Here is a 12,225-nt window from a genome sequence, read left to right as displayed (position 1 = left end):
AATTAATCAGTGGAACGGCTTGCCTCCAAAAGTTGTGGGTGCTCCATCGCTGGAGGTTTTCAAGAAAAGATTGAACAGCCATTTATCTGAAATGGTATAGGGTTTCCTGCCTGAGCAGTGGGTTGGACTAGAAGACCTCCAAGGTCCCTTCCAACTCTGTTATTGTGGGGAGCACTGCCAGAGCATACTTGCTTCCAGATACTCTCCCACCACCTCACGTTGTGGGGATTCTTAACGCAGATTTATTCAAGTTCAATAGAATCTGGGTAGCATGCTATAAAAGCAGATTAAAACATTTAAGCCAAGCGGACAGGCCAGACTGAACTCACAGAAAACAAAAATCAAACAAAGATACATCAACTCCAGGCCTGGGACCAAAGCCAGTTTTTCAGAACTTTCCAGATTCTTAGGAGCAAAGATGCAGTCCTGTAGGTATGCTGTCCCCAAGACTATATAGGTTATTACTACAACTTGAATTGCACCTAGTCACAAACTGGTATCCAATATACCACAGTGTGGTACAATCCAAGTAACTCTTCCTCCTCCCATCCCCCCCCCCTAATCCTGTCAGGTAACTTAAGATGGTGAGCTTCCATGGTGGAAGATAGACTTGAACCTGGATGTCCCCCATATGGCTTGAACCACATTGCTTTGGGGTATTGTGTGCCATCTCCCTCACTGATGTACTGGGAAGAGGGATTGAAACAGCTGACTGACACTGTGAACAATTTGCATTCTTTGGTGGATGAAATGTAAAGGGATGGAGAACCAAGATGAGGTTAACCTTGAGGACTTCTGCTGGCCTCTTCCAACTCTTGTGATTCTTTGAAAACTCCGTATTCAAATATTTTAAACATTGCATTGATGGTCATTATTGGGGAAGCTAGATGACCTGTTCCCTAAATAATATTGGAAAGAGATATATTTGGACACTAGGTCAAATGAAAGACAAAATGTTTAGATTTTGAGGGTAAAATGGCGTAGCTTGCAAGAAAGACCCACCTTGCATCGTGCCATGATAGTTCAGCAATCTGTGGTTTAATATAAGGCAGCACACTGAACTTAATTGTGGACTCAGCCTTCTAATTATTTGTAGAATTTGGGATTCCAGGTTGCAGTTACAGTAAAGATAGAGAACTAGAACAAATAGAAAGGAAGGGACATTTATCTCGGATAATAGACATAAGAATATTATGTTCTGAAATATTAGGGCATAAAATCTATTCCCCAAACTTGAGCAAACAGTTAGCCATAACATGGAATTGGCTTGGTGGTGGTGGTGGTGGTGGTGGGTTGCCATGTAGCTCCTAATATTTTCTGTATCTTGTTCATCTTGGCTTTTTGGAGCCAACACAGGGAACTTGACAAATTGATCTCTTGATTCTTAACATTCAAAGTTAAGTCTTTGGTTGCCTTTGGTTATACAGTGCTGACATTTATAAAGCTGAGTGCCCGTTGTGCAGACAATAAACAGGTCTAAAAATGGTGTCTTGGCTTCGCTCTAACGAAAGAGTTGACACTGTTTAAACTTTCCCGAGCCAGCATTTCCCAAGCCTCTGCTCTTCTGAGTATGTTGGACTGCAACTCCCAGCATGCCCTGGAGCACAAGGAAAGCAAAGTCTGCTTAATTAGTTTAGCTATGAGGAGAGTTGAAGGCCAGTATAGCTGGACAGTAGACAAGAGCTGGACTGCATTTGTCTGAAATGGTATAGGGTTTCCTGCCTGAGCAGGGGGTTGGACTAGATGACCTCCAAGGTCCCTTCCAACATTATTGTTGTTGTTGTGTTGGTAATCCTCAACTTATGATGACAATTGAGCCCCAAATTTCTGTTGTTAAGTGGGTTTTGCCCCCAGTTACAACCTTTCTGGCCACAGTTGTTAAGCGAATCACAGCAGCCGATAAGTTAGTCACCTGCCAGAAAAAGACCTGTGTGCCGGTGTAGTTCAAGTGATTCATTTCCCGTGGTTAGAAATGGCACGATCACCTCCTGATCCTTGGATGGATCCTTATATAATCCTGAATTGCTTAAGAAGTGGATCATTTTGAGCCTGCCCAGCTGGGCAATTCTCTTGGCCCTGTGTGAGGTATCATCTCCACGTTTGCTCAGGAAGCCTTGATTGCTTATTTAATTCCATTCCCCAAATGTATGGGGTAGTTCACCCATGATGCGGCAGCCATGTGTAAAGGCACCCAAAAAAATATGGGACGTGGTGTGAGGGGAGCAGCATGCTGGGGTCCATCCGCCTGGGCTGTCTGGCCAGATTCGCGCATGATAGCAAGTCATCTTTTTGCTTAATCAAGGTTTGTTAATCAAGCCACCCACTTAAGTTGGATTCCTGCACTGTTGAGCATTGCTGTCAATAGTCAACATACCCCTGGGGCTGCGTGCACACAGAACCAGAAACGAGAAGCCACGATTCTCTTCATGCAAACCATGAATCCTATTTTGATGTGCAAAGCACATGTTTATGTGATGGCTATGGCCTGTTCAGCTCGACACTGAACATTGTTTGGTGTGGAAGGCTTCTGAAGGGAACAGGTTTGTCACATTCTACTATTCTGCATGCACACATTCACTCTGTGAGCTGGGATTCTGGAGGAAGGAAGTGGTAGGCATATAGGCTGCAACCTTTTAACATACGCCTTAATATTTGGTAAACATCATGTTGTCTGGGTTAATGTTTAAAAAACAATAACAGTTAAGTCTATAGTCCATATAATAGCTTTACTGGATTTCCTCTTCTTCCAATAATATTCTCTTTTGCCAACCTTAAATTAATACAGTTCTTATTCAAATAAATGACAATTGAATATAAACATTTTTCTCACGTTTCTGCGAATAATAACCACATCGATATAAAGCTTTTTTTCATTAATCATCTTGATTGCCTCGTCATAAATCCTGTTTACATTCTTATTCAAATTTGTTTTCCCCACAGTATTCAAAACATTCTTTCTGGTTAAGATTTTCTCAAAATTAGTTACACTTAAGTATTTAAGTCTTTTTTTCCTCATACAAGCTATCACGTTTTTACATTTCTCATATCTTAAAGAAAAACAAGGGGGGGGGGGAGACAAAACGGAGAAAACATTTCTTTTATGTAAACCATCCCAACATTTTTATATATTCTTGTGTCCAAAAACCAAACACAAAAGGGAAAAAAAGAAAGAAGGCATGCAACATTACTTGAGGGGTTCAGACCTCTTAAAACTAATCTTCATTTATATTCAAAATCTTTCTATTTCTTTAACTGCAACCTTCTGTATCCTGAAGATGCTGAGGCTTGGATGTTCAGCCTTCAAATCTGCAGGTGAGGTTGGTGGAGCAGTGGGCTAATGCCTCCTTAAGTAACACCAGCTGCCTGCAATTAGTGCAGGTTCGAGTCCTACCAGGCTCAAGGTTGACTCAGCCTTCCATCCTTCCGAGGTAGGTAAAATGAGGACCCAGATTGTTGGGGTCAATAAGCTGACTTTGTAATAATGCCGCTTGGGGGGGGGGGCGAAAACCCTAATAAGCAGGCATATACATAGAATGAAGGCTATTGCTAAGCACATTTGATTTGTGCTTAAATTGTAAGCCGCCCTGAGTCTTCAGAGAAGGGCGGGTTATAAAAATGGGATTAAATAAAATTAAACATGGAGGCCAGCGGGAATGGCCACGAAGGCAGGGAGAGCCATTACTAAAGCAGTGGTCAGATAAGAGGGGCTTGAGCCCCATCCAAGAAAGTAACTTGAGAAAACATCTCAGACAAGCCGCTGCCCAATTCACACAAAAATGAAAAGAGGGAGGAAGGAAGCACATTCAAAATAATAAAGAGTTGGAAGGGACCTTGCAGGTCATCTGCTCCAACCCCCTGCTCAGGCAGGAAACCCTATACCCGTGGTGGCGAACCTATGGCACGCAGGCCAAAGGTGGCACGCAGAGCCCTCTCTGTGGGCACACGCGCTGTCACCCCAGTCCTAGGCCTTCAGCTGGGTTTTATCAAACCTTTTCGTTTTAGGCCTCCGCTGCCATGTGCAAAAAAAAATAAGTTTAATCAATCAATTTCAACTTCTCATAAGGAAAAAAAAGATCTTGCAAAGTTGGAATTGATTGATTGAATTTTTTAGTCCCACCCAGTCTGCCGTTACTACCACCGCCACATCCACCCAATGGGCCACGCCCACCCAATGGACCACATCCACCCGACACCTGATGATACGTAAGTGGGTTTGGGGTTGCAGTTTGGGCACTTGGTCTCTAAAAGGTTCGCCATCACTGCCCTATACCATTTCAGACAATGAATGTCCAGTCTCTTCTTAAAAACGTCCAGTGTTGGAGCATCCACAGCTTCTGGAGGCAGGTTGTTCCACTGGTCAATTGTTTTAACTGTCAGGAAGTTTCTCCTTAGTTCTAGGTTGCTTCTTTCTTTGGCTAGTTTCCATCCATTGCTTGCAAGATTCAGCTGCTATATCTGTTTCAATAAAAGGACTCCTGACGTGGGATTCTTAGTTTGGCTTGCCTTTTTCACGCTACCTCGAGAATCATCCCCGATAAAAGGGACTAAAACAGAGCTAGCGATGCGCCCGTCTCCCTGAGATGCGGAAGGTAGCAAATAGCTTTTCCCCAGACCAAAGTGCTCCAGATGTCTTTGTGTGCAAATGATGGGCGTGCAGCTTTTAGTCAGAAGGCGAGCCCAGTGTTAAATTATCTGGCAGGCACCGCACCAGAACAGATTGTGCATGAAATTTTTTTCTTTAAAGAACTATTTCTTATTTTACGAGGTATTTTTGTATGGGGTAGGAGTGTTATCTTGTTTACGTGCACTCCATATTAGCCACAAGCTGGATTTACAAGGCATGCATGTGATTTATATTGCCGGAAACAGCCGTAAGGGACCTCTGTCCTTGGATTCTCTGAAGGTGCCTGAGCTCCAAATAGTTTCTCGGTGTGCTCTGAACTCCCTCTGGAGGCAAGAAGAAAGCGGTCCATGTGGTCGATTGTTCTTTTTTTTTTCTGGTTTGGTATTCTGTCCTTCTTTATGATAGAATAGAGAAGAGCTGGAAGGGACCTTGGAGGTCTTCTAGTCCAGCCCCCTGCGCAAGCGGGAGAACCTATGCCATTTCAGACAAGTGAGTAGTCTAGTCCAGGGGTAGGCAACCTTGGCTCTTTTATGACCCGTGGACTTCAACTCCCAGAATTCCTGAACCAGCCAATTTCTGCTGGCTCAGGAATTCTGGGAGTTGAAGTCCACGAGTCATAAAAGAGCCAAGGTTGCCTACCCCTGGTCTAGTCTCTTCTTAAAAACCTCCAGTGATGGAGCGCCCATGATTTCTGGAGGCAAGCTGTTCCAACGGTTAATTGTCCTCACTGTTAGGAAGTTTCTCCTTAATGCCAGGTTGCTTCTCTCGCTGATCAGTTTCCAACCGTTGTTTCTCGTCCTTCCTTCTGGTGCTTTGGAGAATAACTTGGCCCCCTCTGCCTTGCGGCATTCCCTCGGATACTGGAACACTGCTATCATGTCTCCCCTATTTCTTCTTTTCTTTAGACTAGCCCAGGGGTAGGCAACCTTGCCTCTTTTATGACTCGTGGACTTCAACTCCCAGAATTCCTGAGCCTCCACGAATCATAAAAGAGCCAAGGTTGCCTACCCCTGGACTAGCCCAACCCAAGTCCTGCAGCCGTTCTTCGTAAGCCACCCTGAGTCTTCGGAGAAGGGCGGGATATAAATGGGATTAAAATAAATAAATAAATAAATAAGTAAGTAAATAGTCTCCAGGCCTTTGATCGTCTTAGTTGCCGTTCTCTGAACTTTTTCAAGAGTCTCAACATCTTTTTTGTAGTATGGTGACCAAAACTGGCTGCAGTATTCCAGGTCTGGTCTTAACTAGGGTTTTACAAAGCAGTACCAATACTTTGCGGGATCCTGATGAAATGACCAAAGTTTCATTTTTCCCCCCCCTTAGGAAGGAAGGCTAGCTAGCTTGGCCTCAGTTTAACACAGCTTAAAACAGTTGTTGTTTTTTTTCAAAGGAGAAATCCTTATCGATACTTTGAAGCATACTTAATTGACCGGATCCTGTTTTGGATGCCTGAATCAGACCGACCTCCGGATGGAAAGGCCATGTTGTCTTGTTTGAAGGACAGCTAATGAGAGACCTTATCAGTGAACCCACGCTGGCTGTGGCGGAACTTCATTATGTGTTTTGCGGTCAGGAAACTTGTTCTGTCAGGACCCCCTGCTATAAAAACAGTAGGAGTTCAGTCCTCCCCTGGTTTTGTTCGTTAATTTTATGTGATTTACTTGAAATGAGGAGATTGACGTGTTCAGCTCACAATGTTAGACCATGGAGTTCTTCTAATACTCAATCCTCATCCGGTTTCTCTTAATTTGGGGAAGGGAAATCAAAACTTACTTTATGTTTTGAGTAATGTCCCTTGATAACAGTAATCTCAATCCTCTGTCCTCCTCTTTCTTGGAATGTCTACCAAACTCTAGATAGCCTGGAGTTCACGAACACAACCTTGGGTGACCACCAAGTTCCTTCCTCTCTGGCTTTGTTTTATTTTAGATTATTTAAATTCAAAATAAATGCAAAGGAAGTCTTTCCTGCTGTGATACAGCCTCCCAAATTGTATTAGTTTACAAGGACATCTCAAAGACTTAACATCAGCAGCACTGGCGTTTTTTAGAAACCAAAATGTTGGGTTTCCTCTCCTGAGATCCTTGTTCAGAAATGTGTCCAAGGTTTCTGGCGGAGAGGAAGTGAACAGCACAATAAAATGGGGTGAAACATGCAGGAGGGTGGACATGTCATCTAGGCATTTTCCTTTTACATGTGTTTTGTAGAACTGGACAGGTCAGTTCTAACTGTTGTACTGTGAAAACGCCATCATATAATCTGAAAATGTCAAATATTCCCATGGATTCCTCAAAGTTACCTACTCCTAGACCAGGAGTAGGCAACCTTGGCTCTTTTATGACTGGTGGACTTCAACTCCCAGAATTCCTGAGCCAGCCAGGCTGAGGCGAAAGGGAGAGGTTTCCAAGCTGAGCCATGCTTGCTCAGGAATTCTGGGAGTTGAAGTCCACGAGTCATAAAAGAGCCAAGGTTGCCTACCCCTGGCCTAGTCCTAGGCCGCTTTATGACTCGTGGACTTCAACTCCCAGAATTCCTGAGCCAGCCATGCTGAGGGGAAAGGGAGAGTTTCCAAGCTGAGCCGTGCTGGCCCAGGAATTCTGGGAGTTGAAGTCCACCAGTCATAAAAGAGCCAAGGTTGCTTACCCCTGCACTAGTCTACCTTCTAAATACCTTCTACAGAAGCTCTGGTTTCCCATCATTAAGAAGGTCCTGTTATATTAATTGCAACTAACCGCTGAGTTGCAATATCGGTGCCATTTAATCATCCGTACCTTGAAAGTAAATGAGAATTTCTTTATCGGTTGGGTTCTTGGCTCCGTTCCGTCTACTTTTTGGTCATCACCTACCAATTATCACAGAGGGAAAGAGTCAGAATAATGAGAGTCAACCCTGTCCTAAGATACATTGCTTAATTTTATCTACTGTATAATTCTGCTGCCTGATCCTAACCACACAGATACGTTCTGTGATTACGTAACTCTTATAATTTGATTTGATTCAGAAGTTAACCAAACTCAACCGTTTGGAAGGTCTTTTCTGCATGCACAGAAATCCCTTGTTTGAGAGGGTGAGGGAAATTCAAACTTACGTGCCTTTTCGAATACAATTACAGATGATCTATATGTATTCTCATTATCTATGTTGTAATAGTCACTGTTGTTATTTTAAATGCTTTTTTGCTGATAGTCACCGTGCTTTATCTTGTCAGTGACCCTGTCAGTGCATTGGCTCTGCCCTGTAACTCTTTTTTTTCAGCTGATTGTTGAAACAGGAAAAAAAATGCACATTGTCCCAAATGCACATCACAGCAGGAATCACAACTGAACCTCCTTCCTCTAGTCATTTTGCCTCGCCTGCTTTACTCCATCTAACTAAGTGAATGGATTTTCAGTGTTGACAAGCCACCCAGTTGTGGGTCATTGTTCCACATCAAAAGCTGTGCTGATTTTGCAAAAGCGAGACAGAAGCAATGGTCAGGTCTGACAGCTTTGCGTTTTTGGTCAAGAGAATTCTGGAAGGCAGGTCTTCTGCTGCCTGAAACATCTCATAGCATCATCGGTCCATGTTCTGTGGGACCTGTCGGGCACCTCTGCAGAGGTCTATTCAGCTTTAGGCTTTTGGCGTTGAAAAAAAAAATCTCAAATTTCACAAAAACGCAGATATGTGGTATTCTCTGAGCTTGGTGGTTTTCTAGCAGATGTTTCGTTACCAAACAAGGTAACATCGGCACTGGTGAAGTTACCTAGTTGGGCGATGAAATGTCTGCAAGAAAACAAGCTCAGAGAGCATCAAGGATCCCACAGTTCAACCTGGAGCTTCAAATGTTCTTTCTTTTGGTAGATATGTATGTACAACATTCTGGTCCTAAGGAACATTTCTGCATTTTCTTAGGTACCAACTGCTGACAATGTCGTCAGATGGTCCGGAATCTCGTGTTGCAGAGCAGAAACCTTTAGTAGACAAAGAAGAGGTAAGTTGTGTTCTCTGAGTCTGGTTGCTTTCTTGCAGACATTTTATTACCCAACTAGGTAACATCATAAGTGCTAGAAGGGAGCGGGGTTTGTTGTCTGCTTAAGAGATAAATTTGCATAATTGGCACCAGAAAGACTTGCCAAATCTTCCAGATTCTCAAATCGCAGATCCTGTTCTGAAGTGCAGTAGGGACATCATTTATGGTATAATCCTCCCCAGTACTTACTTTACTTGTCAGTGATTTTCATCTCTCTCTACTGCCATGTAAAGTTTTTTTTTTAAAGTGGCCCATATCATTTGTTCTGTCCAATTGTTGCCTTAGCATACCTGCTTCTTGTAGAACGCTTGTATTTCACAAACGTAATTCATTATTCTAGTCTTCCTTAAATTTTCATCCTCTCTTCTGGAGCTCAGAAGAAAGCTATTTGGCAGTTGTGAGATAGGATGGACAGAGAGAAAGTGGCTGATTCAAAAAATACCTGGGGACGTTTGGCTCTTTTACCTGTTACAAGATACTGGCTCCCCAGAATGTTGCTATGAAATGAAAAGTATAGATTAACGGTGAGCAAATTGAACTCTCTGCAGAGCTTCCTGTAATAAAATAGCTGAAAACCCATGGAGCAACTTCCATTTTGAAGTGACGTAAAGGGACATGCAATACTAAAATGACCTTAGCTAAACCTCTGTTTTGGAGGGGGTGAAAATAAATAAATAAATAAATAAATAAATAAATAAATAAATAAATAAATAATAATAATAATAATAATAATAATAATAATAATAGTAGTAGTAGTAGTAGTAGTAATAGTAATAATGTTGCAGTAGTAGTAGTAGTAGTAGTAATACCACAGCTATGGACCATACGAACTTTGCGTCACTGCTCTACCCCCTGCATTATGGACAAATAAGATTTAAGAATTGCTTCCCGTCATTTGGCAAGATCGACTTCTCCAGGGAGATGCCTTTTACGGTGTTTAAATACACAGGGAGTGGTCATTTGTGTAAACGGAAGTTTAGTGACTGAGTAAAATCAATTTTACTGGGGGGGGGAGGCATCACATGGGCCACCAATAAGCTGGGACACCCTCATTTCATCCTCCTGCAAGTCCCAATCAGCAGGGTGAATGTCTCTGAAGAACTGCAAATGATATGAATCAGATTTTTGCTTATGGAAGGAACGATGGGTGGGGGTTTTTTTTTAATAGCTTCTGTAGAGTCTGGCCTTATTTGCCAGTACAGTCTGATCTTATTTCTGGATTGGATCCAGGCTTTGTTGTATTTTAGGGTTAATGGGCTTCTCAATGATCATTGTTAACTTTTGCCCCATCGGTTTGGAGGGATCCTCTCTCCATATGAGGAGAGATCCTATCTCACTAAACTTTTATATAAATGGGACAAAGCTAATAAGAGATCTCCACAGCCTTTGTTTCAGAAATGAAACCTTTGGGGTTTTCTGTCTTGTAACCCTCTTGTAACCTTTCTTTTCTAGGCCATCACTCGTCTCCTGCCTGATATTGATGATGACGTTCAGGTAAGTGTGGTAGAACAAACGTTACAACTGTTAAATATCGCCGTAGGCATCTAATGAAATATCGGTGGCCCATGGAGACAGCCGACAGCTATAATATAAGCTGTAACATGAGTGTTTCACAGAAGCACTTATAGAAAAGGGCTCTTGGAAAGCACATTTCTGATTAAAGTTGGCAGATGAACAAATGGCTGAGTTTGATGTGTGTACTGTTTGCTTGCGTTTACCCTGGCTTTTGTGTTGTTTTTCCGAAGCCTTCAGATCCTCAGGAATAGTTGTTTCCTGAAAGATTTCTAAATCACTATGTAAGACTGGCTAAACAACTCTAATGCCCTCCACTTCACCAGTACCACAAGGATGGAGACACTGTTTGCCAGGGTGCTTGCAAAATCTCCTTTTGAGCCAGGCAGAGGGCGTGGTCTAGTGGCCAAGGATGCTAAAGCTATTCTCCGTGAAGCACTGCTTCTACTAACCAGGTACTGGGAAGGGAGGCAGCTGCCCAGAAAAAATAGTTCAGAGGTAATCCCACTGCCATCAGGGCTAACAAACCCTGATTCCCTATGACCATTAACTCTTCAACTTGTTGGGATGACCCATCCAGATAGCAACAGCAATAGCACTTAGACTTATATAGTGCCTTACAGCCCTCTGTGGGCGGATAACAATGTCGGCATTACTTGAATATTGCCCCCAACAATCTGGGTCCTCATTTAACCGACCTCGGAAGGATGGAAGGCTGAGTCAACCTTGAGCCTTGTCAGGATCGAACTCCAGGCTGTGGGCAGAGTTAGCCTGCATTCTAAGCACTGTGGCACCAGGGCTCCTAGGTTTTCCCAGGTTCAGATGATATGCATGTGGTCCTCTTAGCAGGGGTAGGCAACTTTGGCTCTTTTATGACTCGTGGACTTCAACTCCCAGAATTCCTGAGCCAGCATGGCTCAGCTTGGAAACCTCTCCCTTTTCGCTCAGCGTGGCTGGCTCAGGAATTCTGGGAGTTGAAGTCCACAAGTCATAAAAGAGCCAAGGTTGCCTACCCCTGCCTTAGGGAAGGCACTCATCAACACATTGTGGTGCTGTGACCCAATCCATCTCTTTCTCCAGAATTGTAGCAATTAGGTTAACAAATCTTGCCCCCTCTAGCTTTGCAGCTCTAATAAATGAAAACCAGTATTACACAGAGTGTCGCTCCATTCAGAAAAGATCTCCTGTGTATCAAGGTCAGTCAGCAATATTATATCCCAGGGGCTGCCACAAAGAAGAGGGAGTCAAGCTATTCTCCAAAGCACCTGAAGGCAGGACAAGAAGGGATGGATGGATGGAAACTAACCAAAGAGAGAAGCAAGCTAGAACTAAAGAGAAATTTCCTGACAGAACAATTAAGCAGTGGAACAACCTGCCTCCAGAAGCTGTGAATGCTCCAACACTAGAAGTTTTTAAGAAGAGACTGGACAACCATTTGTCTGAAATGTCATTGCAGGGTGTCAACCTGAGGACACCTTTGCCTTCCACAGCATCTAATTCGCTTTTATTTTGATCCAGTCTAAATCAAAACTAAACTCAAAATCTCATGCCTTGACCCTGCCCACCACTTAGAACGTGTCCCCTGGCCTTCTGCTTGAAGTCTCAGCAGGTCCCACGGATATGGCTCACCTCTCTCTCTGAAAAAGAGCTACCTGCTACATACCTGCTTTGGCTCCCAATCTAAATTTTAATTTGGGTTTGTGTTTTGTTTTTTTACAACCCTGTAGTCCTTTAATTTACAGGGACGTGGTGGCTCAGTGGGTTAGGACGCTAAGCTTGTCGATCAGATGGTCGGCAGTTTGGCGGGTCGAATCCCGAGTGCCGCGTAACGGAGTGAGCGCCTGTTACTCGTCCCAGCTTCTGCCAACCTAGCAGTTCGAAAGCACGTAAAAATGCAAGTAGAATAATAGGGACCACTAAGGTGGGAAGGTACCAGCGTTCCGTGTGCCTTTGGCGTCTAGTCATGCCTGCCACATGACCACAGAGACGTCCTCGGACAAGTGCTGGCTCTTCGGCTTTGAAGTGGAGATGAGCACCAGCCCCTAGAGTTGGAAACGACTAGCACATATGTGCGGGGGAA

At 43.4% G+C, this 12,225-nt stretch overlaps 1 protein-coding gene across 1 annotated transcript in view; it reads left to right on the top strand.

Annotated features, from left to right (window-relative positions):
* Nucleotides 1–12,225, top strand: part of NDRG1 (N-myc downstream regulated 1) — a 49,290-nt gene that overhangs the window by 14,845 nt on the left and 22,220 nt on the right. Inside the window, exons 2-3 of the mRNA XM_081325843.1 lie at nucleotides 8,516–8,594; nucleotides 10,086–10,127. Of these exons, the coding sequence (XP_081181969.1) occupies nucleotides 8,532–8,594; nucleotides 10,086–10,127 (105 nt within the window). The 5' untranslated portion in view covers nucleotides 8,516–8,531. The remainder of the gene's footprint in view (nucleotides 1–8,515; nucleotides 8,595–10,085; nucleotides 10,128–12,225) is intronic.

Source organism: Vipera berus (assembly GCF_964194415.1).
Source record: "Vipera berus genome assembly, chromosome: 3".
NCBI lineage: Eukaryota > Metazoa > Chordata > Lepidosauria > Squamata > Viperidae > Vipera > Vipera berus.
The sequence above is the reverse complement of the archived record's forward strand: the minus strand, read 5'-3'. Positions and strand labels throughout refer to the sequence as shown.